The 27990-nt window shown below is 44.4% G+C and overlaps 1 protein-coding gene across 6 annotated transcripts in view; it reads left to right on the top strand.

The window, feature by feature from the left end:
- The window catches only part of focad (focadhesin), a 69333-nt gene extending 41586 nt beyond the window's left edge, over positions 1 to 27747 (top strand). For 4 of the 6 annotated variants that reach the window (XM_034164335.1, XM_034164336.1, XM_034164334.1 and 1 more), the window contains exons 22-44: positions 89 to 181; positions 254 to 342; positions 698 to 739; positions 5571 to 5679; positions 6244 to 6360; positions 6543 to 6781; positions 7267 to 7356; positions 15866 to 16013; positions 17410 to 17529; positions 17857 to 17979; positions 18930 to 19007; positions 19876 to 19947; positions 20957 to 21059; positions 21295 to 21375; positions 21488 to 21616; positions 21691 to 21806; positions 21883 to 22143; positions 22263 to 22352; positions 22486 to 22663; positions 24171 to 24268; positions 24959 to 25210; positions 25287 to 25362; positions 27462 to 27746. In XM_034164335.1, the coding sequence (XP_034020226.1) occupies positions 89 to 181; positions 254 to 342; positions 698 to 739; positions 5571 to 5679; positions 6244 to 6360; positions 6543 to 6781; positions 7267 to 7356; positions 15866 to 16013; positions 17410 to 17529; positions 17857 to 17979; positions 18930 to 19007; positions 19876 to 19947; positions 20957 to 21059; positions 21295 to 21375; positions 21488 to 21616; positions 21691 to 21806; positions 21883 to 22143; positions 22263 to 22352; positions 22486 to 22663; positions 24171 to 24268; positions 24959 to 25210; positions 25287 to 25362; positions 27462 to 27535 (2778 nt within the window). In that variant the 3' untranslated portion in view covers positions 27536 to 27746. Of the gene's footprint in view, positions 1 to 88; positions 182 to 253; positions 343 to 697; positions 740 to 5570; positions 5680 to 6243; positions 6361 to 6542; positions 6782 to 7266; positions 7357 to 15865; positions 16014 to 17409; positions 17530 to 17856; positions 17980 to 18929; positions 19008 to 19875; positions 19948 to 20956; positions 21060 to 21294; positions 21376 to 21487; positions 21617 to 21690; positions 21807 to 21882; positions 22144 to 22262; positions 22353 to 22485; positions 22664 to 24170; positions 24269 to 24958; positions 25211 to 25286; positions 25363 to 27461 lie in introns of all 6 variants that reach the window. The other 2 variants (XM_034164340.1, XM_034164338.1) reach the window with 2 other exon arrangements.
- The last annotated feature ends 243 nt before the right edge of the window (positions 27748 to 27990 follow it).

Below are 27990 nucleotides of genomic sequence, written 5' to 3'. Positions count from 1 at the left end.
GTACCCGCCGGCTCGACCTTCCGCTGATAACCGCGCACTGCTTTTTCAGCAGCAGCTGAAACTTCAGTCCGTTCTTCGTCTCTTTCAGGTGAACATCCAGCCGTCCGAGTGGCACCAGGCTCTACTTTTACCTCAGGCCTGGAGGGGCTTCATGAGCCGAACGTTTCATGCCGTGCTGCAGGTTAGTGTGGGTCCTGCTCTGGGGACACTCTGGCACAGGCTGGGGTTTGAACCTGCTGTGTGTTTTGTTCAGGGTCGTCGTGCTGATTTGGAAATGCAGCAGAAACGAGGAAAAGAGGATCCAGAGGAGCTTCAGTACAAACAGCACTGTGCCTGGCTGTGGTGAGAATCAAACCAGTCACTCAGTTCAGATTAACAGCTCGACGAGATCGAACCATTGAAGAGGTTTGAGAGCCGGTTTATTGGTGCAGAAACACACAAATGGTCCCTCAGAGTGTGAGGACTCGGCTGAGCTCCACCACGAGTCCTGAAGGTGGAAAGTGTGTTACTGATGATGCATTCACTGACTTCTGTGATCAGAGTTATTATGAATTTAACAGTCCTTATGATACACACCACAAACTGACAGCTTCCTGCAACGATGGAAATCCTTTTTATTTATTTTAATTTGTACAAACAGCGTTTGTTTGAAGCTTGTGCAAGTTTAAAGTCCAGGTTCATTTTTTTTCTGTCTCAGGACCAGAGATCAGCTGGCAGATGTCATCAAAGCTGCTACAAAGTGAGTTGTCTTCTTTTTTTCCATCACGTGATTGAAAACAGACAACAAACTGACCAATGAGCGGGCCACATGAAAAACAGCTAGTATTACTGACCCAGATCTGTTCAGGTTCAGAGCCCAAATCCCGACCCTGTGAATTCATACCCCTGATACGTCCCTTAGTGTTGGTGTGAATCATTTTTGTGTTTAAGCAAACAAACATGCACCATTGGCTTTTGTGGCCACCAACCCTAGGTCATGGTGCTTCCCAGATCTAAGCCTCGGTGGTCATGGTAGTGATCATGGCGTTCATGGTGGCCACCAGACTTAGGTCTTAATTGCTACCCGACCTAGGTCTTGGTAGTCATCACATCTAGGTCATGGTGGCCACCAGACTAGACTTAAGACTTGGTGGCTGCAAAACCTGGATTTTAATGGCCACCAGACCTAGGTCTTGGGAGTCACCACATCTTGATTTTGGTGGCCATCACATGAGATCTAGGCCTTGCCCACCCAGAAACCAAATGTTCTTTGAATGTTCATTGAACGTTTGCATACGTGGCATGAACACTGCATGAACATCATATGAACAAAGAATGAGGACAGGTAATGTTTGCATGCGAACATTCAATGAACATTATACAAACGTTCACAAGTGTTCACAAACATCAAATGAACAGTTGCAGCAGAACATTAAATGAACATTTGTAGAGTGTTTGCATGCGAACATTACCTGTCCTCATTCTTTGTTCATATGAGGTTCATGCAATGTTCTTGCTCAATTACCTACAATTTTTGTGATTGTTCCTATTGAACTAAAAAAAAAAAAAAAAGTAAAACAACTTTATAAATGTTTTAAAATTCAATAGGTTTTATTTCAATAGTGACTTGCAATGTGGAATTATATTGTGGAACATATAAAATAAGTAATGGACAAACTTCTGAAATCACTTAATTGATAAAGGAATTAATCTTTACAGAATTAAACATCATTGCTCAAAAAGCACATAAAATGAAAAATTTTCAACGTTACAAAACATTTCTTAAGCGGTAAACCACAAACGCTACTCCAAAAAAATGTTCAGATATAAGAATAACTCTTCTAGAATTAATAATGAAACCTTAAAAAAAAAAATAATTCATCTATTTATCTACATACAACCAGTAATACACATTTTAGGAGCAAAAATAAATTCAACTTAAACATAAATCACCACTTGAAACAAAAACTACAACAATCTTTTAGACATCTACATACAATTAATAAAAGTCATACTTAAGAGCAAAACTGTGGACAGTTTTAACACAAACATTACTATCAATAAATTCCCTGAGAAAATTCCTGTGGAAGTTTTTAAATCGCAGATTTGAAGACTCAGTATGACATTAGTCAGATTAGTCAGTTAGTGAAACTGAACAGTTTAACACAAACATATTACAATCAATACATTTCCTGAGGAAATTCACAATGGAAAAAAATATACAAAAATAATACAAAATTATTAATTTAAATTAATGTTTAATCCCCAAATAAAAAGGTTCTCTGGAGGTAAAATTAAATTTTATCAAAAATATTCCATGTACAATGCAAATTAAGTAATGCTACTAATCTGACCATAAGCTTTGATATTATAGAATATAAACCCCGATATCATATAAAATACCCTCAGCCGTATGTGCAGTCTTCTTAATAATTATTTAATTGGAATCTATATGTATACAGGTGGGGCCAAAAGTTTACATACCCTGGCAGAAGTTTAGGTTTTTTTGTTTGTTTTGTTTTTTGGCCATTTTTCAGAGAATATGAACAATAACAAAAACTTTTTTTTCGCTCATGGTTCATGGTTGGGTGAAGCCATTTACCGGCAAACAACAGTGTTTACGCTTTTCAAATCATGACAACACAAACTACTCAAATTAACCTGATGAAAAGTTTACATACCCCTCCTCTTAATACCGTGTACTGCCTGTCTTTTGTGGTGGTTGTGGATGAGGCTCTCTGAGGGTAAAGCTGCCACTGAATGGTTTGGACTTTATTTACATCAATTATGAAGAATACAAACAATATGGCACTCTATGGTAAATCTGCATGAACAGTTCTGAAAAACTGAGTGAGTGTGCAAGAAGAAGAAGAGTGAGGAAAGCCATCAAGACACCCAGACAACCCAGAAGTTATAGGCTTACGTGGCTGTGATTGGAGAAATTATGCACAGTTCAAGCTTTGCATTTTGTATCACCAGTTATCCATCTTCATGATGAAGTTGTATAGAGGAGGATTTTCTTTAAAAAGAAGACCTGAACCTTTAGCTACAAATTGCCAGAAGATACACCTGAGATGCCTGGATTTGATCTGTTCTGGTGAAAGAAAATCCTTCTGTGCTCTACTCCACTATGAAGCTAAGATTAGTGATGCAAAATGCAAAGCTTGACCTGTGCACAATTTCTCCAGTCACAGCCACGTAAGCCTATTAACTTCTCCTAAGTTGTCTGGGTGTCTTGGTGGCTCCTTGTAAATCACTGCAGAGGTGTTATCAGGTTGTGAAAACAGTGTTTTCAAAGTGTTTTTCAGTAGCTTTTACATAATATATGATAGACATGTTAGATTTACACAGAAATGAAGCTGTTTTGAAGTAGATTCTGCCATGTTGGATTCGCAGCCAGAGACCAGACGTCACGGTGCCTCTCTACTGTGACTGCCCCCCCCCCCCCCCCCCCCCCCCCCAAAAAAAAAACATTTGCAAGATTGTTAGTTTTTCAAACCTGTAATCTGGGTCAGGAAAAAGTTCAGGATGGTCCCGTCTATACTTCTTTGATTCTGCTCGGACAGGACATCTTCGGATTATGGCACAATTGTAGAAATAATGGTAGTACTGTCCATTGATGTGATTTTTATTGCAGTTGCCATGACAACTCTAAATTTGTGGCACGTCCCTGGCAATTGACAGTTCCTGACTTGTCCTGGCTGCCAAAGATAAACAGGAGCCGTAGCGTTCAAGCCGCCCCTGACAATGACTGTTACTGTATTCTTCCCTTGTTCCATTCCAGGGGTGTATGCAGTTAAGGTATTGATTAGGGCATTCCTCTGGTGCCTGGATCCCTCGTCCTCACCATCAAGTCTGTCATTAGTACTCTTGAGCTGCAAGTTGAAAATTTCCTTTGTTAGTCACAAGCAATTATATACATTTTTCTGTTCAGATATTGTATAATTTGAGCTACATGGTCATAACTGGTATTCAACTCAGCACCTTATTGGACAGGCCCTATATTTTTAACAAGCTGTTTATATTGCTTCCAGAATTTTCTCAATTTAGTTATCAATTAGGTATACCACACAGGTGAAAGCAGATCAGACAAAAATGATCCTCTGTACCCACTGTTATTTGTGTAAAGGACTTTTCACACCACATGCTTTGGAAGCATCAGAGGCGCCACAAATCGGTCTAAAAAGTATTTTCAATGAAACGCGTTGCTTTTTAGAGGCGTCTGAAGCGTCATGTCAAAAGCCGAGCTAAACCATCGCTTCTGCCGGGAGTGTGCACATTCCTGCTTGTCAACAGGCTGACGTGGTAAAAGTTCAACCCAATCCAACTTTTGCCGCTCTGAACTGTGACAAAGCTTCACACTGTCCAAAAGAAACAATGTGTCGGGTCCAAACATGGAAGACTAGCGGCAGAAACCACTGATGCCTACAAAACAGGAAGGTGTCACAGGACTGCTCATTTATACAGAGCAGTTTTCTGAAGAAAAATCCTTGCAAATGTTTTTTTTAAACCTCAAAATTAATTTGACTGCTGTATTAAAGCTTTTTCGTGGTTCATCGACGCACATACAACATGGCAATCACTCAGCTTTCCTCTGGAGAAAGAAAAGAAAAAAAAAAAAAACATCTGAGCAAAAGTCTCCGCCCCCTTGCCACACGGAACGCGTCGGGGGTGTGGGAGGCGTTGACGTGACGCGTTGCCTGATGCGTATAAAGCATGCAATGTGAAAGGCTTTAGTTACCGTATTTCCATAAATACAGCATGTTTCATAATATACTGTGTAAAAAATGAAACAGCAAAACTTTATTAAGGTGATGAGGATCTAACAAACAGAAAACACATTAACTCACTTCTTTGAGTGACTTTACTGGAAGGCCCATTACTTCCAGGCACTGCTTGGAATTGGTTCAAGCCCACACTTCTGGTTTAGCTGGCCATTCTTCGGATGATCATCTTAGCAGCGTCCACATTGTTCTCTCTCCTGGTATGTCTGGGAACTGACACTTTCAGGGACAGTCCAAGGATGCAGTGCACCAACTCTGTCATTTAGCTGTTTGATACTGTGAATGATGTCATTCTGCTTCTCCTGGAACACAAAATGTATATAGATCCATATGTTACAACCTTAATACAGAAGTTCTCACTTTACATTAAATCCTATGCTTCACAAAGGATTAAACCAATGCTGTTGACCTTTCATCTTCAGCACGGACAAATCTGTGAATGAACTGAGTGATGAAAGTAAGTAGGTAAGTAAGTCCCTTCGGCTGCTCCCTTGTTTGCATTCGGGGTCACCACAGCAAATCCGAGGTGGATCTGCATGTTGAATTGGCACAGGTTTTACGCCGGATGCCCTTCCTGATGCAACTCCACATTACATGGAGAAATGTGGCAGGGGTGGGATTTGAGCCCGGAACCTTTTGCACTGAAACCAAGCGCATTAACCACTTGGCCACCACTCAGTGATGAGAGTGAGCCATGGAGGAAAAAAACAACAACAACAAAAAAAAAAACTTGGCAAGGCCCTGATGTGAGATCTTTGAGTTGGAGACTATCTTTCAGTCAGAACCTGCTGCCTGTGTGTGTTTCAGGGACAGTCCTGTTGTCCAGGGTAACTGCATCCTCGCTCTCAGCGGCCTCACCGCCATCGTTGTCAAATATGAGAATAACCTGCCCAGTGATAACGACGTCGGGCTCGGGGTGAGATCCTTCACGCTGGACTCCGTCACCACTGCTTGAAATCAGGATTGAGAAAATCTGTATGACCATATTTTCCAGAGAATCAGTTGTGTTTTTAACTAGCTTTGGAGATCCTGCAACTTGTACACCGAAGTGACTTGTATACTGAAAAGTAACAGCAGGTTGAAGGTCGCTTGCAGTGACCCATTGTTCTTGAAATGGAGTAATATTGCCACCTGGTGGATTTTTCCCCATTAATGCAGGTACAACAGAGTTTTACTAAGAGGTCTAGTGGCCATCTCTCTGTGTCCATCTGATGATTTCTAATGTTATCCAATGCGTTGTTCAGTGCGTGTTTATTTACACTTTTTTCTTATGTTTGGAATTTAGCAGTCCTTATGATACACACCACAAACTGGGCTTCTTGCATAAATCCACTGGAATTTAAAAGTCCTTATGTTAAGTAACAGCATAGCTTGTGGTGTGCAGATGTGCTACACTGAGTTCTTCTCGATTGGTAAACTCTCCTCAAGGGAAACGCTTATACAGCAATAAATAGTTTTAAGTACTGATGTGTTGCTGCAGGCTGGACCAGAGTTTGTCCCCACAGCCACCTGGGTGACCATCGTGGTCAACACGTTGCTCAGCATCATCAGCAACAGCTACAAGACCAAAGGACAGGTTTTCTCCTGGTTCCTACATGTAAGTGTTTCCTGCATGTGTCTGCATGCACAGTGTCACAATTCACGGTCTTCACCTTCAGATGGTTCAGTCAGTCCCGTTTGAACCACCTGAATGTGTACTCATAGACTGTTGTGTGAACGTGTCAAGTTCTACGTAGCACTAGTGAAAAACTCTTAAGTCTAACATCTCCTCCTTGGCAGCGCTCCTACTCTAGTGAGAACACGGCGAGTGCCATAGCTCGCTCGTGTGCCAGCCTGGCATTGTCGCTGCTGGTTCCAGTACTAGTGGTGTGGCAGCAGGACAGTCTCGTCCAGGTCCTCTCAGTGCTCCGTGATGGCCTGCCAGGCTCGCCCAACGCAGACGACTCCCAGGCTGTCCAGTTTCACTCGGGTCTGGCACTCGGCATGGTGGTGTCCAGCCTGCACCACCAATGCCTCAGGTAGGAATTGAACTTGTGGCTACGTGACACGTGTTTGAGGGGGTAGATGGACAGGAAGGTCCCTGTGTAAAGGTCTTTTGCAACACAGTCCAGAATAGACTCATGAATAAAAAAAAGCTGAAGACTCCACTTCCAGATGTAGCCAGTTTTTCAGGAGCTGAAATTGTATCCCAATGACTGCTGGGATAGTCTCCAGCTCTCCCATGACCCCTGATTGGAGTAAGCAGGTATAGAGTCGATGAAGCTGTATCTTCTGTAAGAAGTTCAAGTCAGAGCAAAGGTTTTTGATTTGTGTAAGTGCAAACAGACACACAGCTGGGTCCTGTAGAGACCCTGAGGCCCAACGGGACGGTCTTATCCTCAGATACCCGTATAGAGGTTGGTGAGTCAACAGGTTCACATTGAGTAATGAGACGTACATTTTGAGCTGAAGTCTGAGGACTGATGGATTGTGGTTCTGAGCTTCCTCCTTCTGTGTTCCTCAGTGACGTCTCTGTTCAGAAGGATGCTGATCTGCTGACCAGCTCCCTGGAAGCTCTGGAAAGCTGCTCCTTCAACCCAAACCTGGAGTACAAGTCAGTGATTTGTCATTGTTGTATCATCGTTCACAGTGCAGTCTCAGCTCAGGTGTTTCCCTCCAAACTCGGTGAACACAGTGGGATTTATTGTATCCGGCAGTTTAACCATACCAGATACATCCGGGTCACGGCACCAGTTGTTAAATCTCACCCAGTTCTTACTGTAATGCTGTCCCTCACAAAGTACAAAGTCAAACTACTTCGCACTTTTAAATTTATTCAAAGTCACAGGCCTGGGTTCTGAAGAACCGCTCTCTTGCAGGAGATCCAGCCATTCAGAACCCCAAACAATGGACTAAAGCAGTTTTTATAAAGCACAACATGTGCGTGACAAAGGCGGACCTTATTTTGTGGGCATTCAGAGGAAGTCCCGCCCCCTGCCTGTAACCCGTGTGATAAAGGGACATATGATTTATATTGTAACTGTCTTTGTTCCAAGTGGTAAAACCAGTTCAGCCTGGCTCAACATTAAACAAATAACAGACTAAAAGTAAATCAAACTAAGAATATAATCATTTAAGTAAAGCAATAACTTAATACCAAAACAAATAACAGAGAAAACAAAATAATAGATAAACACACAAATATTCCTAACTACACACTTCTGCAGTTTAATGGAGTAAGTTATGTGACCATAGTCATGGTACATGATTGCTCAACCCTGACAGATGCCAGAGTACGTGCACTCTTGTGTTCCAACCCCATTGTGACCACAAGGATATGTCATTTGGTCACAGAAACCATTTTTATTTCTGTCTGTGAGATGGCATCTTCTGTGGTGATTAGAAACAGGACTTGTTTCTCTCTGGAAAAGAAAGTGTGATCATATGGATTGCTACAACTACAGGGGCATTGTAGTCCTCTCTGTGCCAGGAAAGGTACTTGCAAGGATTATCCTCAACGGGATTGAGTCCCAGCTGCTTGGTGCTCAGTGACTGCAGAAGTCAACTTAAGGCCCAACAGTTCAGCCGTTGCCACATCCTAGCTCTAAGAGTAGTCATTGAAAGCTGGCATGAATACCAACAGGGCATCTCTGTAACACACCTAGCTCGTGCTGCTCTCTGGGACACCCTGAGAATTCACAGGTTTGGAATAAGTAGCTGGACGTCGTAGTTTCAGGTAGTGTCAGAGCTGTGGTCAGTGGTGGGGGGAGTCTCTGAGTTACTCTCTGTCAGTACTGGGGAGATTTTAATTCAGTTCAATTTATTTTCCTTTATATAGCGCCAAATCACAACAGAGTTGCCTCAAGGCGCTTCACACTGGTAAGGTCTAACCTTACCAACCCCCAGAGCAACAGTGGTAAGGAAAAACTCCCTCTGAGGAAGAAACCTCAAGCAGACCAGACTCAAAGGGGTGACCCTCTGCTTGGGCCATGATACAGACATAAATTACAGAACAATTCACAGAACAATTCACGGATGAATATACAAGAAATGCTGTTGGTGCACAGGACAAGAGGATCACCAACACGAATACAACTCCCATCTCTGGATGGAGCTGCACCTTAAACAGAGAAAAAACAGAATCAGGCATCAGAAAGACAAGAAATACAGTATAATTTGTCAGCATTAAACAACAAGAAAAACAGAAGAAATACTAAGGTGGTCGCCGGCCACTAGCCCTAAACTTCACTAAAAGACCCAGAATTTAGGTAAAGTTGAGGCCGCGGCACGCTCCAATTACTAATAAATGAATTAAGAGTAAAAAGTGTAACACAAAACTGTACCAGTATGCTAGCCATACGAAAGGGAAAATAATTGCGTCTTAAGTCTGGACTTGAAAGTCTCCACAGAATCTGACTGTTTTATTGACGCAGGGAGATCATTCCACAGAACAGGGGCACGATAAGAGAAAGCTCTGTGACCCGCAGACTTCTTATTCACCTTAGGGACACAAAGTAGTCCTGCACCCTGAGAATGTAAAGCCCGGGCCGGTACGTAAGGTTTAATTAGGTCAGCTAGGTAGGGAGGTGCCAGTCCATGAACAATTTTATAGGTTAGTAGCAGAACCTTAAAATCTGATCTCACTGGGACAGGAAGCCAGTGAAGAGACGCCAAAATGGGTGTAATGTGGTCGAACTTTCTGCTTCGTGTCAAAAGTCTGGCTGCAGCATTTTGAACCAATTGGAGACCCCTAATGCTGGACTGTGGTAAACCAGAAAATAGAACAATGCAGTAGTCCAATCTAGAAGAGATAAATGCATGGATCAGGGTCTCAGCATCAGCCATAGACAGGATGGGACGAATCTTCGCTATATTTCGCAGGTGGAAGAAAGCAGTCCTAGTAATATTTCTAATGTGGAGGCCAAAGGACAACATAGGATCAAAAATTACCCCAAGGTTCCTCACTTTGTCAGTGTGATGTATGACACACGAGCCGAGGCTGAGGGCTAACTGGTCAAATTGATGCCGATGTCTCACTGGACCAAGAACCATCATTTCAGTCTTATCAGAGTTTAAAAGTAGGACGTTTCTAGACATCCAGCTTCTCACTGCTGCAAGGCAATCTTCTAAGGATTTTATGTGAACAAGATTATCAGCAGTTATCGGCATGTATAACTGAGTATCATCTGCATAGCAGTGAAAGGTAATCCCAAAACGCCACAATATGTGCCCAAGGGGTGCTATATAAAGGGAGAAAAGCAGGGGGCCTAAGACAGACCCCTGTGGGACCCCAAATTTCATGTCACTAAGGTTAGAGGTAGTGTTACTGTACAAAACACAGAACGACTGGTCAGGTATGACGTCAGCCATGCAAGGGCACTCCCAGTAATCCCAAAATGATTTTCCAGCCTATCAAGTAGAATATGATGATCCACTGTATCAAATGGATCATGGGAGATGTTTTATTGTGAAGTGTTCTGTCTCCAGCACTGTTCAGCAGTGGCGGTTCTACACTGAATTTCTCCACCGGTGAGCCCTCCCCCCCAAAAAAAGAATTGCACAAAGAGCCATTTGTTTCATTATAGCAGTAAGGTGCACAGTCTCCTCTCATCTCTAACAATGACAAAAGACAATGAGGCAGTTCTGCACAAAACAGTGTAAGTTATCAGAACTTGAAGATATGTACACAATATACATAAAAATGGCAAATATATACAATGTGACACCATTCAGATGGGAAAAAAAGATAAGTATTTTCAGTAAGGCAGGTTTAGCAAGAAGGCTAACAAACATAAGTAACATCAGCCCTTCATTCATGACCTGGATCCCCGAGAGGAAGGTCTGTGAGTATAAGCTCAAATATCAGATCGCTCGTAACAAGAACGCACCGGGAGTCACGTGACCGTTTTCTTCCAGCTCACTGCTTCTGTGCACCTTCTCAGCAAGCTGCTGTCCCCATGTGTCAAGAAAAAATGCTGCCCCAGGTGGCTGCCCAGTTCGCCTGTACCAAAACCATGTCTGCTGTTCAGTTCTTGCTTGGACTGGGTCTTGGGTCATAGTGTAGAAGCTCTAGTTCCTTTGTTGGTGAGGAAAGGTTTACTGACTTAGACTTTACAGATAATGCCGGGATCTTTATACAATCAGAGGATTCCTGATTCCAGGTCTTGAGAACCTTAAGTGAACAGAGAGAGTGCCTGGGTTTCAATCAATCAATCAACTTTTTTCTTGTATAGCGCCAAATCACAACAAACAGTTGCCCCAAGGCGCTCCACATTGCAAGGCAAGGCCATACAATAATTATGAAACACAGTCTACGTCTAAAGCAACATAACCAAGGGATGGTCCAGGGTCACCCGATCCAGCCCTAACTATAAGCCTTAGCGAAAAGGAAAGTTTTAAGCCTAATCTTAAAAGTAGAGAGGGTATCTGTCTCCCTGATCTGAATTGGGAGCTGGTTCCACAGGAGAGGAGCCTGAAAGCTGAAGGCTCTGCCTCCCATTCTACTCTTACAAACCCTAGGAACTACAAGTAAGCCCGCAGTCTGAGAGCGAAGCGCTCTAATGGGGTAATATGGTACTACGAGGTCCCTAAGATAAGATGGGACCTGATTATTCAAAACCTTATAAGTAAGAAGAAGAATTTTAAATTCTATTCTAGCATTAACAGGAAGCCAATGAAGGGAGGCCAACACGGGTGAGATATGCTCTCTCCTGCTAGTCCCCGTCAGTACTCTAGCTGCAGCATTCTGAACCAACTGAAGGCTTTTTAGGGAACTTTTAGGACAACCTGATAATAATGAATTACAATAGTCCAGCCTAGAGGAAACAAATGCATGAATTAGTTTTTCAGCATCACTCTGAGACAAGACCTTTCTGATTTTAGAGATATTGCGTAAATGCAAAAAGGCAGTCCTACATATTTGTTTAATATGCGCTTTGAATGACATATCCTGATCAAAAATAACTCCAAGATTTCTCACAGTATTACTAGAGATCAGGGAAATGCCATCCAGAGTAACGATCTGGTTAGACACCATGCTTCTAAGATTTGTGGGGCCAAGTACAATAACTTCAGTTTTATCTGAGTTTAAAAGCAGGAAATTAGAGGTCATCCATGTCTTTATGTCTGTAAGACAATCCTGCAGTTTAGCTAATTGGTGCGTATCCTCTGGCTTCATGGATAGATAAAGCTGGGTATCATCTGCGTAACAATGAAAATTTAAGCAATACCGTCTAATAATACTGCCCAAGGGAAGCATGTATAAAGTGAATAAAATTGGTCCTAGCACAGAACCTTGTGGAACTCCATAATTAACTTTAGTCTGTGAAGAAGATTCCCCATTTACATGAACAAACTGTAATCTATTAGACAAATATGATTCAAACCACCGCAGCGCAGTGCCTTTAATACCTATGGCATGCTCTAATCTCTGTAATAAAATTTTATGGTCAACAGTATCAAAAGCAGCACTGAGGTCCAACAGAACAAGCACAGAGATAAGTCCACTGTCCGAAGCCATAAGAAGATCATTTGTAACCTTCACTAATGCTGTTTCTGTACTATGATGAATTCTAAAACCTGACTGAAACTCTTCAAATAGACCATTCCTCTGCAGGTGATCAGTTAGCTGTTTTACAACTACCCTCTCAAGAATCTTTGAGAGAAAAGGAAGGTTGGAGATTGGCCTATAATTAGCTAAGATAGCTGGGTCAAGTGATGGCTTTTTAAGTAATGGTTTAATTACTGCCACCTTAAAGGCCTGTGGTACATAACCAACTAACAAAGATAGATTGATCATATTTAAGATTGAAGCATTAAATAATGGTAGGACTTCCTTGAGCAGCCTGGCAGGAATGGGGTCTAATAAGCATGTTGATGGTTTGGATGAAGTAACTAATGAAAATAACTCAGACAGAACAATCGGAGAGAAAGAGTCTAACCAAATACCGGCATCACTGAAAGCAGCCAAAGATAACGATACATCTTTGGGATGGTTATGAGTAATTTTTCTCTAATAGTCAAAATTTTGTTAGCAAAGAAAGTCATGAAGTCATTACTAGTTAAAGTTAATGGAATACTCAGCTCAATAGAGCTCTGACTCTTTGTCAGCCTGGCTACAGTGCTGAAAAGAAACCTGAGGTTATTCTTATTTTCTTCAATTAGTGATGAGTAGAAAGATGTCCTAGCTTCACGAAGGGCTTTCTTATAGAGCAACAAACTCTTTTTCCAGGCTAAGTGAAGATCTTCTAAATTAGTGAGACGCCATTTCCTCTCCAACTTACGGGTTATCTGCTTTAAGCTACGAGTTTGTGAGTTATACCACGGAGTCAGACACTTCTGATTTAAAGCTCTCTTTTTCAGAGGAGCTACAGCATCCAAAGTTGTCTTCAATGAGGATGTAAAACTATTGACAAGATACTCTAACTCCCTTACAGAGTTTAGGTAGCTACTCTGCACTGTGTTGGTATATGACATTAGAGAACATAAAGAAGGAATCATATCCTTAAACCTAGTTACAGCGCTTTCTGAAAGACTTCTAGTGTAATGAAACTTATTCCCCACTGCTGGGTAGTCCATCAGGGTAAATGTAAATGTTATTAAAAAATGATCAGACAAAAGGGAGTTTTCAGGGAATACTGTTAAGTCTTCTATTTCCATACCATAAGTCAGAACAAGATCTAAGATATGATTAAAGTGGTGGGTGGACTCATTTACTTTTTGAGCAAAGCCGATAGAGTCTAATAATAGATTAAATGCAGTGTTGAGGCTGTCATTCTCAGCATCTGTGTGGATGTTAAAATCGCCCACTATAATTATCTTATCTGAGCTAAGCACTAAGTCAGACAAAAGGTCTGAAAATTCACAGAGAAACTCACAGTAACGACCAGGTGGACGATAGATAATAACAAATAAAACTGGTTTTTGGGACTTCCAATTTGGATGGACAAGACTAAGAGACAAGCTTTCAAATGAATTAAAGCTCTGTCTAGGTTTTTGATTAATTAATAAGCTGGAATGGAAGATTGCTGCTAATCCTCCGCCCCGGCCCGTGCTACGAGCATTCTGACAGTTAGTGTGACTCGGGGGTGTTGACTCATTTAAACTAACATATTCATCCTGCTGTAACCAAGTTTCTGTTAGGCAGAATAAATCAATACGTTGATCAATTATTATATCATTTACCAACAGGGACTTAGAAGAGAGAGACCTAATGTTTAATAGACCACATTTAACTGTTTTAGTCTGTGGTGCAATTGAAGGTGCTATATTATTTTTTCTTTTTGAATTTTTATGCTTAAATAGATTTTTGCTGGTTATTGGTGGTCTGGGAGCAGGCACCGTCTCTACGGGGATGGGGTAATGAGGGGATGGCAGGGGGAGAGAAGCTGCAGAGAGGTGTGTAAGACTACAACTCTGCTTCCTGGTCCCAACCCTGGATAGTCACGGTTTGGAGGATTTAAGAAAATTAGCCAGATTTCTAGAAATGAGAGCTGCTCCATCCAAAGTGGGATGGATGCCGTCTCTCCTAACAAGACCAGGTTTTCCCCAGAAGCTTTGCCAATTATCTATGAAGCCCACCTCATTTTTTGGACACCACTCAGACAGCCAGCAATTCAAGGAGAACATGCGGCTAAACATGTCACTCCCGGTCTGATTGGGGAGGGGCCCAGAGAAAACTACAGAGTCCGACATTGTTTTTGCAAAGTTACACACCGATTTAATGTTAATTTTAGTGACCTCCGATTGGCGTAACCGAGTGTCATTACTGCCGACGTGAATTACAATCTTACCAAATTTACGCTTAGCCTTAGCCAGCAATTTCAAATGTCCTTCGATGTCGCCTGCTCTGGCCCCCGGAAGACAATTGACAATGGTTGCTGGTGTCGCTAACTTCACATTTCTCAAAACAGAGTCGCCAATAACCAGAGTTTGATCCTCGGCGAGTGTATCGTCGAGTGGGGAAAAACGGTTAGAGATGTGAACGGGTTGACGGTGTACACGGGGCTTCTGTTTAGGGCTACGCTTCCTCCTCACAGTCACCCAGTCAGCCTGCTTTCCCGACTGCACGGGGTCTGCCAGGGGGGAACTAACGGCGGCTAAGCTACCTTGGTCCGCACCGACTACAGGGGCCTGGCTAGCTGTAGAATTTTCCACGGTGCGGAGCCGAGCCTCCAATTCGCCCAGCCTGGCCTCCAAAGCTACGAATAAGCTGCACTTATTACAAGTACCGTTACTGCTAAAGGAGGCCGAGGAATAACTAAACATTTCACACCCAGAGCAGAAAAGTGCGGGAGAGACAGGAGAAGCCGCCATGCTAAATCGGCTAAGAGCTAGTAGCTACGCTAAGCTAGCGGATTCCCAAACAGGGAATCCGACACTAGACAGGCTGTGGAGCAGCACAGGTAACGCACGACAACAGTGCCAAAAAAAATAAAAATAAATAAATAAATAAAATAAAATAATAAAATAAAAATCCACTGGACAGGCTGCGGAGCAGCACAGGTAACACACGACAACAGTGCCAAAAAAAATAAAGTTGATCTGGATGAAGAGAAAGACTCAAGCTGTCCTTGACTCCCTGGACTCCGCCATGTGTAATGAAGTGTAACTGTATGTGGTGAAAGTGTTGAAGACTTACATTAGTGATATTTCCTGTCCCTGGGTCCTCGGCCTTTGAGTTTATGGAGTCATGAGGTCCTCGGACTGAGGTGTGTGGTGATGTCAAGTTCTTGGATCCTAGATGTCTTTGGTACTGGGTCCCTCTGGAGGATTTGTGGGTACCGTTATTGTAATACCTTCATTGTGAGCAGCTACGACAATGCGCCCATTCGCTCGATCTCCCTCAACATGACCCCGGCAACTGGGAAAGGTGACGGACACGCCCACATTCACCTGGCTGCAGCCGGCACACTCAGGACGGACCGGTGGTCTACCTGGGGGGGTAGCCAGTCAAGACCCAAGGAGGATGAGTTGTGTGGTGGTTGCCGTCACGCACAGCACTTCCAGTATCGAACTTTACACATTGTTGCTGTTGATATCAAAAAATGTTTCAGATCTGTGGAAGAATAAACATTTTGGATGACCAGCTGATTTTCTTCTTCTGGGTTTTTTCTCTCCATCAGCACTGGTTGCATGCTGGGTCTGGGTCTGGTACTTGCTTCCCTCTGCTACAGTCAGCAGGTGGCCCAACAGGTTCAAGTCACCCAAACCCTCGACAAACTGCTGTCCACCCTGCAGGACGACAGCAGCCAGGGTCGCATGGTGCAGGAGGTATGTCGCCATGACAACACACTCATCCTGTTCCAATTATACATGTACAAGTCCCAGTGTGGTAGGATGGTTACGTTAGTAAGTCTGCCAAAGTCATCAACCACTAAAGCCGCGGTATAATCCACTGATGGGGTTCACTCTGTACGTCTACATGTTCTTCTTCTAATGGACTTTGTTTTATATCGCCGGGGTATCTCATTGGGCTTTGCAGTGCCTGAAACTTAGGACATCTTGTTATGTGTCGGACGCAGCTCGGAGTGATAATATAATAACAAAAAGGTGCGGCCTGGCGTGGTGCGCTCCCAGCAGCGCTAACGGTCCGGAGCCAGAAGCTGTTTCGGACCCAAGGACCCCGCCGACACCCCCCAGGTGGCCGCAACAACCGAGTCTGTGAAAGAAGGAACCATTATGTGAGTCCACACTCTACACACAGAACACTTAAAGGTGTACAAACAGCAAACACTTCCTGGCTCGATTACTGATCAGCTTCCAAACCTGCAGGCATGGAACATCCAGTTCACAAAACTCCACTGCAGTGGAAGCTGATACATGACTAACAAACAGCTCAATACAATAAGGTGTGAGGGACACCACATTTACTGACTGTATAACTGTTAGTCACAAAATCTAACGTACCTCAGGAAGTGTGCTGACGAGCGTGAGACCTCACCCCCTCCTCTTTCACAGACTGTGCATCAAACCTGGACGTTCTCAGCATCCGCTGCTGATGAGATGGCTCCCAAGACGACGATCTCACCCGTCTGGTCACAAGGTCGAGTCTCTGGCAAATACACACTGTGCACTCCAGTCTTAAATGCCAACATGTTCCAATCCATCCAGATGCACCACAACTGTGAGTCCTGACGAGTCGCAGGTGATCAGGGTGAGGTCCTGACAGCCTCAGCAACACAGCCACTCAGTCCCAAACGCACGCCGTTCTGTGTCCTGGTACTTTGAAAACTACACCCTTTCAATTTCTCATGAACCCATTGGCTGTGTTCAGCCAATGAAGATCTGGGAGAAACCAGGTGATCTTAATTAAGCTTTATTAAGCCTGAAACTTTGGAGAAGATACTGGCTGAGACCAACTGGGTAACAAAGATCCCTGGCAAATGGACTTGCATTTATATATCATTTTTGGAGTTAAAGATCTTTACAGTGATGCCTCACATTCACCTACTCACACAACAGTGTTAGGGTGCCACCCTTCAAGGCGCTCACTCCACATTTGGAGTAACTTGGGGATTGAGAACCTTGTGCAAGAGCTCTGAGTGATATTTCCAGGTTGACTGGGATTTGAACCAAGGATCTTCTGGTCACAAAACAGCGATTTAAGTATTTGACCATCACCTGGTGTGCACAGTGTCATTTTCCTTTGTTGTTTCCACCTGTGCAGGTGTTGGCCTACTCTGTGGCGTGTGTGGGCGTGTCCGCCTTCAGCGGAGGACTAATTGATGCCACCAAGGCTGATGACATCATGAACACTCTGCGAACGCTGACTGAGGAAAGCCAGCAGGTCTGTACGGCAGCGTGACGTGTGGAAAGTGAAATGTTTGTTTGCGTGGAAATGAGGCTGTTGTCGTTTGCGCGGAAATGAGGTATCAGCTTGTAGTTTTAAATTTTGTAAGAGTTCTGTTAAAGAGTTTGAATTGATTGAAGTTGACATTCAGACGGTAAATTAAATAAGAAATCAGCCACTAACTGAGGAAATGAGCGACTGAACTCGTCACAGCACAGATCTGGATTTCTGAGGTACTTCTAATGTAAGTCATGTCCAAAACCACAAGTCAGGGACAAATGGTCTTTGCCATCCAATAAAGTATTTAATCCTGTCCATGTCTAGAGTCCAGGCCTGTCCCTGGCTCTGGGATTGTTGATCCATGGTCTAGCAACTTGTGGACACGGTAAAGCAGAGGACATCCACCCTCGTCTGCTGGCTGCCTGGATCAAGATCTTATTGGCTGAGGTACTACCACTAAAACTCTTTATTATTTACAGCGGCCACAGGAATAAAGTTAAACTTCTGTCTTCTAGTATTTTTATAGCTGTCTCGTGGTACTGCATTGGTGGTTTTGAGAAGTAAATCACAGTTATCAGGAGATTCTGAGCACTTAAGGAGAAGCATGACTAGTTTCTGTAAAGGAAACCAAGCTTCATGCTTAATTTGAACATCAAGTGTTTAAAATGAACTTGAGAACAGAGCTCCCCGTCAATAGTTAATCCAAATACTTGTAGCTGCTGACTAGCTCGAGAACATTACCTCAGTCAGCTTTGATTGATGGCATGTTCTCCAAGAAGACGACTAGTTTGAATTTCTCCAGACGGTTCTGTCCCCCATCAAAAACTGACTGCATGAATTCAAATGTCGCTGATCTGAGCAGCAGGGTTGTGTCAGGGTTTCTTTTAAAGAGCCCTTCACACATGGGTGCAAGCTCCGCCCACTTGGCATCAGATTGCTTCCACCAGAAAGTTACTGGAGGAAAATACATCAGATACAATAAATGACATATACTTTATTTTTTCTTTGACTAACAAATGCCTGAATGAAAATCATCTTCTAAACACATCCTAGAATAAAGGAAAGCGGTGAACAACAACACAATTACTTCAAAGATCCACAGCCTCCAGGTGACCTTGGCCTTCCACCTTATCGCTGCCTCAGACGAGGTTAAGGCAGCAGTGACAGGTCTTCCTCCAGCAGCTGTTAGGACCATCAGAACAAGAGCGGTTGAAGCCTGTGAGAATAAAAAATGACTTTTAATGTACTTAAAATCAGCTGGATCCAACCTGCAAAGATGCAGGAAGCTGCTCGTGCCGACTCTTGAGTCACCGATGACAGCGTAAAGCAAATTAGCGTTTCCTGAGTGCCTGTCCAGTCCACGCCGAGAGATCTGAGCCTGTGGCTTGTTGTTTCAGGGTTGTCCCACAATGCAGCGGCTGGCTGCTGTCAACGGCCTGGTGGCGTTAGTGGGATCTGAGACTTACCTCATTCAGGTGAGAAACCAGTCGGCTGCTCCGATCCCATAGATTTGCAGAACTGTGACAAATAAACTTCTTGACTCTTAGATTTGAAGGGTTCTCGTGCTGAGGTGTTTGTTTTGTCGTTGGTTTCTCAGAACTAAGCAGTCTGTAAACGTTTTTTGAGAAGTGTGTCATGTCTGTAATGTTCCACAAGGGGGTGCCAGACAGACATTTCCAGTTTCCGTGTTCTGTTTGAATAACATTTTGAACAAAATGTCTTTAAAATCATTTGAAGTCTTTTTATGATCAGTACAGGCCGTCACATGGCCTCCAAGAATTCCATCTTTCCCCAAATAAAAGTGATGAATGTCCAGAAATGTACCTGCTTTACATTTGGCCTTGGTATTAGCGAGCTGCATACTATATGTGGCACTTAATTATTATTCATATCTGTTCAAAAAAAAAGTGGCATGATGAGGAAAAAACATAGATGAGCCATATCACTCGATAGGTCACATTTTGTGTTTCATACAAGAAGCAAAACAACCCAAAGCAGCCGTGTATTAAGGTCAAGGCACCTGGATTTGAAGGCATTGGTTCCTCTGTGCTGTCACATTGTCCAAACACATATATTGTCAAATTGTAGTGAGTTCTTAAATTTGCTATTTCTCTTTAGACAAAGAATGTTGTTGTGATTTAGATCTTCTTGTTTTATGGCATTTGGCGTCCAGTTTAATGGTGCATTACTGCCACCTACTGCTCTGGAGTGTCAATCACAGTACCTCATTCAGTAAACAGGAACAGCTTGTCCACATATGCAGATGACATTGCAGTATTTATTTTTTCATATATGTCTCAAGACCTCCCAAACTAGTGAAAAAATAACCTGCTTGTATTCCAGCTGAAGACCGAACTGGAGCCGTCCTCACAGCAGCAGAACAGACTGAACGAGGTCATTCGCTCAGTCACTGAGGTACGTCAACACATTTGTTTCAGAACGTTGACTTATTAGCAGTAAAATATGTCATTTTTTTGCCCACCGTCTTCAGTCTTGACAGTTGCTCATGTGTAAAACTCCTTCTCGACTCATTCAGTAGAAAATGAACAGATCAGGACACACACTGGCATCAAATACAACTCGCATAAGTGTGAGCACCACTGGATGTTAACACTAGAGGGAGCTGTAGTGCACCATTTTGTTTTTTGTTTTTTGTGGACAGCTGAAGGGCAGTGGGGTGGCAAAGTGGTCGCTTATGTCAGTAAGGGGATCTGGCATAAAACGGATGCCAAATGAGCACCAGATCTGTATCACTTCTGCTGTGGTGACCCGAGTGAAATGGGAGGAGCTGAAAGAGCTCACTTTGGGGGCCAATGTATTGTTATGCAAAGGTACTCTCAATCCAGTCCCATCTGTGTCCAGGGCACCTCAGTGGCAGCCACTGATATCTCTGTGACAGCCTGTAGCACCACATTAGCAACCTGAGGCACCTCAGTTGGCAGCCACAGAGCACCTCTGGGGCACCTTAGTGACTGTCTGTGCCCCTCAGTTGGTGGCCTGACACACCTCTGTTGCAGCCTGGGACACCACAGTGGCACCCCGGGGCACCTTAGTGACTGTCTGTGACACCTCAGTGGCACCCCGGGGCACCTTAGTGACTGTCTGTGACACCTCAGTGGCAGCCCAGGGCACCTTAGTGACTCTTTGAGCCATGTCAGTGACTGTCTGTGGGGCACCTCAGTGACTGTGGCAATTAGGTTAGATTAAGGTTTGGGTTCGGGTTTTAGGGTACGGGTGTTGTATTGTTGTTCTTTGTACTCCAAAACAGGCAGCCTATGCATAGTCCTGGTTGGTTACTTGTCAATGGGGGCTTCTGGCTGGTTCTCCAGACCACAGAGTGTCTCTGGTCCTCCCCTCAAAATGGTTTATTAGTGTTTAATGTGACTAAAGTTGATTTCTGATGTGCCCTTTGGTGATTTTCCAGATTATAACCTTCTCTGGGGCCATCGGTTTGCAGTCCAACAGCGCCTGTTTGGTGGCTCACTTGTATCTGGCCCACATGTCCACCCGTCACACTCGCACAGCAGGTGGGTGCAGCCCAGCTTCAGTATGTTAATGTCTTAGAGCAACATGAGGCAGTTCGTCTTCTTCTCTACCCCCATGTCTATGTGGGTTGATGGATCTGACACTCGTCGTCCTTATTCTCCAGCTCTGAACTTTTCCTTCTAGTCGTTGAGTTTCTGGGGGGAACTAGTCTGGAGTATAAACCTGGATGCAAATCCAGTTTTGTGTGTTTAAACTCGTCTCTGTGGTCCTCTTCAGTTCCTCCAGATTTCAGTTACCTCTCGGAGAGAAGCGTCATCAGATCCGTTGTTGACTTCCTCACCGAAGCGGGAAAGAAAGGTGTGTTGCTGCTTCAGTCACGTGGCTTTAGTCAGGAATCGTCACCTTCAGAGTTACTGATAAATTCTTCTGTATAAACGTGTGGTGTTTTTGTCTGTTGCTGTGGTCAAAGGTCCGGACTCTGTCCATCCAGCCCTGGTTCAGACAGCGCTGACTGCGCTGGCTTCAGTCGGTGCGGGTTTCCAGTACCCGCCTGTGAACTGGACCTTCGTCCTGTCGCCCCTCATGAGGCTTGGTTTCGGTAAAACGTGGCACCTTTAAGTGTTTGTGCGCCAGCAGTCAGGCTGCTGAGCTCAGAGCTTTCTGTCCCCTCAGGACAAGATGTCCAGCATCAATGCGTCACACTTGCCGCCAGTCAGTGCCAGTCTTCCCAGAATGCTTTGCTGTTCCTGGGCTCCTGGCTGTCACCGCCGCTTGTGCACAGTCTCGACGTAAGTAGGGCGGCGGACGTAGCACGTAGGATGCAGCGCGATGCTCAGAATTGACCCTTCAGGTCTTTGTGTTCAGTGTCGGACTCGGTCCCACCTCTATGAGACTCTGGGTTTGTGGATGAAGCACGTTCCTGAGGACAAGCTCCAGGTACACGTGGAGACTCTGGGCCTGCAGCAGTTCCAGGATGACCTTCGACCCCAGCGGCTAGCTCTGTGCCGCTCTCTGCTGCAGGGCCTGGCTCAGGCCATGGCCCTCCCCAACCCCCCCAAAACCTGCTGGTCCATCCTCTCGTCCACCACAGAGAAGGTTTTCACCGTCCTGCCCAGCCAAATCCAGGTGCAAAGCAGATTCATGACACGTATGACGGGTTTACCTGAATCTGTAGGAGAACATCTTCCTGTTGTGATGTCATAAAGACAGATAATGTCATAAAGGTTGATGATGAATCCTTTCAGGGCGATGAAGTGGATTTATATGTGGGAGTCGCCAAATGTCTGTCTGAGATGTCGGATACGGAGATCGACCGGATTGTTCGAGTTACTGAGGTATGACGAGGCGAACAACCAGTGGTGCGCTGTTCCAGGAAAGTTACTCAAAGTGCGACCAAAGTAAGGTACCATACTCTCATTACACATAAAACTATTCAGATGAAGGTTCTCCGTGTCTGTGTCTGACCAGGCTCACATAGAGAAGGCCGGCTTCGTTCTGGCCTATCTCACCTCCCAAGGCAGAGTTCCCCTTCTCAGTCTCAATGATGTCATCGCCGGCGTGCTTCGTGGTTGGCCGAGCCGCAGAGTGGGCTGGATCCTCCTGCAGACTTTTTACCAGTGCCGGTTGGTCGCCGGCACCAACACGGGTCAGGACCCAAAGTTTTAGCCACATTTTTATTACTTTACAAACATTATACAGCAAGTTTTTAGAATTTTTTTTTTCAACTGTTTTAGGTAGTAAAAATATGTAATTTCTTGTTTTAACTCATCTTTTTGAATCCAACCCAACCTTTAAATGAAGGTTGTATTTAATCATATTTAAAAATAATTTGTTTGGACCATATCTTCAGGGTTCTCACCAGCACAGCTGAGGATAGGGAGGATAGGCAGGATAGAGAGGATAGAGAGGATAGGCAGGATAGAGAGGATAGGGAGGATAGAGAGGATAGGCAGGATAGAGAGGATAGGGAGGATAGAGAGGATAGGCAGGATAGAGAGGATAGGGAGGATAGGCAGGATAGAGAATATAGGCAGGATAGAGAGGATAGGGAGGATAGGCAGGATAGAGAGGATAGGCAGGATAGAGAATATAGGGAGGATAGAGAGGATAGGCAGGATAGGGAGGATAGGCAGGATAGAGAGGATAGAGAATATAGGCAGGATAGAGAGGATAGGGAGGATAGAGAGGATAGGCAGGATAGAGAATATAGGCAGGATAGAGAATATAGACAGGATAGGGAGGATAGGCAGGATAGAGAGGATAGGCAGGATAGAGAGGATAGGGAGCCCCTATGCTGTGATTTTGAGCCTGTTATGTAACAAGCCTTTTCTGTTTTGTTTTGTTTTTTTTTTCCTTTCTTTTTTTAAAAGGACATGCCTCATGTCATTTAACGCCCCAGTTAGCAACACAAAGTGGGACTCAAGATTAGGGATAGCCTGATAATTGGCTCAGCTGATTATTGGGTGAATATCGGTTATTCCAATTATCAGCCCAACTGATTATCGGTCTATCCCTACTCAAAATGCAGGAAATAGCATTTCAAAGGGTTATAAATGTCAAAATTTTCTTCCGGGCCCTCCTATAATACTCACAATTGCAACGTTTGTCGCACTGCTATGCCGCATTAAATTCCCCCTATGCTGGTAAAAAAATCCCGGTGAGACCTCTGGTCTTTATTCACACTGTGCAGCAAGTTTTCATTATTTTTCAAAGGTTTTAAGTGATAAACCTACATAATTAATTTTTTTTAAATTCAGGTTGCATTTAATCACATTTTAAATACAATTTTATTATTGAATTAATGAAACAGTCTTTATGTAAACAGGAAGTTTGTTGTTAAACAAATAGGGTTTTTTTTAATTACGTTTAATTTTATTGGGGAAAAAATATTTGGACTGAAGGAGGGAAAAGTGGCGTCAAAATCCAGGGGTGCCTAAAACTTTTGCACAGCACTGTCACTGAAGTAAAAATCCACTTAATCTGATCACTTTCGACATTAATGGAGACTCTGAGAGGTTTAAGCGTTTTCTGAAATACGTTTCTCCTCAGTGTCATGACAGGTTTAACTTAGCCCCGCCTCCTGGTCAGTGATTGGTTGTTGGGAAGAGAATTCTGTCTGTTTTAAGTCCACACTTCTGGTTCTTCTGTCGTAGGAGTTTCCAAACGAATGGAATGGCTCCTGGAACTCATGGGACACATCCGGAACGTTGCCTATGGTGCAACGTCAGTCCAGTGCAGAGATGCCAAACTGGTACACTTAGCTTGTAGCATTTAACACTTGTGGGTGTGACTCTCAGGGTGTGGGTCAGAGGTCAGGGTTCACAGGGTGGGAATGAAGGTCAGCTAAGGAAACCTGTACATGCACAAGTCATGAGTTTGACAGTTTTCTGCAGACAACTCAGAAGTGGACACAAGAATATTTATTTGTCATAAATATGAAGAGTAACAGACTTTAACATCGAGTTGGCGTCTGATCCGCAAAGCGGACTGTGACGCTGAGTTCCTGTCTGATCCGCGGAGCCGACTGTGACGCTGAGTTCCTGTCTGATCCGCGGAGCCGACTGTGACGCTGAGTTCCTGTCTGATCCGCGGAGCCGACTGTGACGCTGAGTTCCTGTCTGATCCGCGGAGCCGACTGTGACGCTGAGTTCCTGTCTGATCCGCGGAGCCGACTGTGACGCTGAGTTCCTGTCTGATCCGCGGAGCCGACTGTGACGCTGAGTTCCTGTCTGATCCGCGGAGCCGACTGTGACGCTGAGTTCCTGTCTGATCCGTGGAAGTGTTGGTGTCCACAGAAAAGGCTTGTGAAGTCTGGGCCTGGATTTGTCAGAAGGCACATGGACGATTTACAGTTTGCAGAATGTGCACAGTAATAAATACCGACATGTGCGCGGGTGCCAGGGGCGCTCACGGGTTTTCTTTGTCACATGACTCTTTGCAGGCCACAGACTTCCTGTTCCAGGTTTTTGCTGCTGCTGTCGTTTCCTGGGGTGACCATTCCATGCCCCTCCTCCTCGGCGTCAGGGCCCAGTGGTTACCATGGCAACCTGGCTCCAGGCCTCCAGCTCTGCAGCACAGTCTGTACGGCCAGGAATCGGCCACGGATGGCGCTCTGCCCCAGTGCCTGCTGGGATTGCCCCGGAGCCTAGATTCACTGCTCAACAAGGAGCCGTGGAAAGGCCAGTCGCAGAAGGTCAGTGTGCGTGTTGAACCACCTGGTCCTTCTCTTGGACCCTTGTGATGGAGATGATGATGTTTGTGTCTTTCAGTTCATCGACTGGCTGTTCGCTGTCACAGAAGCTCCTGAACACAATCTGTCGTCGGCCGTCATCGTCACAGCCAGAGGTGAAATACACACGGCTGCACGCCGATTGAACCTCCTCATGTGGCTCTTAGTGTTTTGGAGCCACACAGACTGTGTGATCCCGGTTTTCAGCCCCATCATCTACTAAGACTAAGACCCCATCTTACACTGAGGGGAGCAGCTAAGCTAACAGGCTAACCTGGCTTTGAGGGTTTCTTAAACCATATATTTGGGGAGTGAGCGACGGTTCTCATCACGGGTTGCTTTGGTGTGGGCATTAAAAATCATGACCATCTTATTTTCTCAGTCATCGCGGATTAACTGAACTTAACCTCATCAAGCTTCCAGTAGCTGCTAACATTGTGCACATACAAAATTAAATGACACAAAATTTCAATCAAAGTTAATACATTTGGGATGATCTAAGGATCTTATCCACATGACAACATGTCATTACAGGTATTAGTCATAAAATGCTCCAAAAAGACGGACACGCTCCTCCGCAACAGCTAGCAGCCACAGCTAGCGGCCTCTCTGTGACTCTCACTCTGAGTCAGACTGAATGGTTGCTCTTACTGGCCACGCCCCTTATTATGCACAACTTTATGGCTGAAGACAGGGGGAACTTTGTTGTTCCAGGCTGTAAATAAGTTTATTTCTGCTCTGGGGTTGGACATTTTAACATGGACTTCGATGAAAGCCTGCTCCTTTATGGAGCCAGTCTCAAGTGGCCAGTCAAAGAACTGCAGCTTTTTCATTTTCCAAGGTTGCTGCTTGTTTCTTTCTATTCATCTTTAATTTCTTACTTTCACATTTTTGTTCCATTCTTTAATCTTATTGAATGAGAAGGTGTTTCCAGCGGTGTAACTGGTCCGTGCTCTGTGTTCTCAGGAGGCAGGATGACTGTGTGTTCTGAGGGTTAAAAAGAAGTCAGCAGGTCATAGAGTTTTCTCTTAAGCCTCGGTCACAACCCACTGTGCGTTTTCTTTCGCCGTACGTTTTCTGCAGATGCCACGGCCACTACGTTTTTGTGAAAACGTACGGAGGCAGTAGCAAAAGGAGGGAGGGAGTACGTTCAGCGCACTTCTCTACGAGTGTAACGATAAAGAGAGTTGACAATAAAGCAGTGTGTGTGTGTGTGTGTGTGTGTGTGTGTGTGTGTGTGTGTGTGTGTGTGTGTGTGTGTGTGTGTGTGTGTGTGTGTGTGTGTGTGTGTGTGTGGGTTGCTTTTCTTTTTTTATGAGCGGGACTGGAGCGGCAGGTGTTTTTCACCGTCAGCGATGCATGAACATGTCCAGCCTGCAGCGGTCAGTTGTACGAGTGTTTACTTGCCTCGAAAAGTTACAGCTAGTTAACAGACTGAAGCTGTGGAGTGTCTGTGTTGCTGACGTTTGGAAAAGTCCAGGTTCAAGTGAGAAGCTGCGTTGTGCATGCAAGTCTGTCGGCTTCCATAGTATGTGGTGAGTGCTGTAATCCGTACTGCCTACGTACGGATTTGGTTAATTCAATAGTAATTGAATGAAAATGTGCTGCTTTGAATCCGTACTGAGGCAGTACTCACAACGTGCGTCATCAGTACTGCTGGTGAATCCACAGCCTGACCGCAGCGAAAGTTCTGCATGCACTAAAACCTCTACGGCATGTCTGCGTGCTCCTAAATTCGTACTGAGGCAGTACTTATGACGTACGGATCTCCAAATTTAGCCCACGTTTTTGCAAGTAGACTGCACACACGTGCAAGTACGGCGGGTTGTGACCACAGCTTTAACGTGCACCTGTTCTGTCTTCTCAGTCTGCCCACTGAGATAAAACGGTGGATTCATTCAGAGCCACACGGTTTCTTCCACTGTCACCTGCGTGCCGGCTCAGGGGGTCAGTGAGGTCAGACCCTCGCAGCGCACCTTTGGTTGTGATTTGATTCTATGTAAATGAATGAACTGGAAAACGTGGCAGCACTGACACTTAAATGTGCTGCTTTAATTGATGTTCAGTGCCCGTTCAGCACCGCGGAGAGCTCACGTTAAAGACACACCTCTGATCACTCCAACAACAGGCTTCGGAAATTAAATCTTCAAAGCTGGGTGTAAACAACAACTTTAACAGTAATAAATGATCAAATTCTTCCTGTGTGTTGTTGCAGCTTCCCTGTTGGCCCTGAACGCCTGGGAAGAATTCAAGAAGAAAACTGTTTGGACCAGAACACACGGATGGTAGCCCAGAACAGCTTCAGCACTCTGCAAACAGCTTTACTGCACGCTAGCGCCACCTGGCTGTGAAGTGACCGGAATATGGAACTCAATAATTTATATTCATAACCGCCACAGAAATGTTCGCATGTCGTCATTAAAGGTTCTGCTGGAAACATTTGATGCTTGTAGTTAGATTGTTTGTTTCCCTCATTTGAATTCAGTTTCTTCTCATAAATATTCTCATCGCTCGGCGTGAGACGCCTTTAACATCACAGGACAACATTTAAATGTGTTTTCTGAACACTTGTAGCTTCACCATATTCCTAAAGGCGCACAATTTTTTTTTTTTTTTTTTTTTTTTACGATTTCTGGGGCGTATGAGACGCACACTGAGCCACGCCCATTGGGCAGTGGGGGTGTGGCCAGCAGCAGTTATTCTATGTTTAAATAGACAGGCAGAGAAAGGGTTCGTTGTTGGTT

The sequence above is a fragment of the Thalassophryne amazonica genome, chromosome 23 (genome assembly GCF_902500255.1).
Source record: "Thalassophryne amazonica chromosome 23, fThaAma1.1, whole genome shotgun sequence".
Classification (NCBI taxonomy): domain Eukaryota; kingdom Metazoa; phylum Chordata; class Actinopteri; order Batrachoidiformes; family Batrachoididae; genus Thalassophryne; species Thalassophryne amazonica.
The sequence above is the reverse complement of the archived record's forward strand: the minus strand, read 5'-3'. Positions and strand labels throughout refer to the sequence as shown.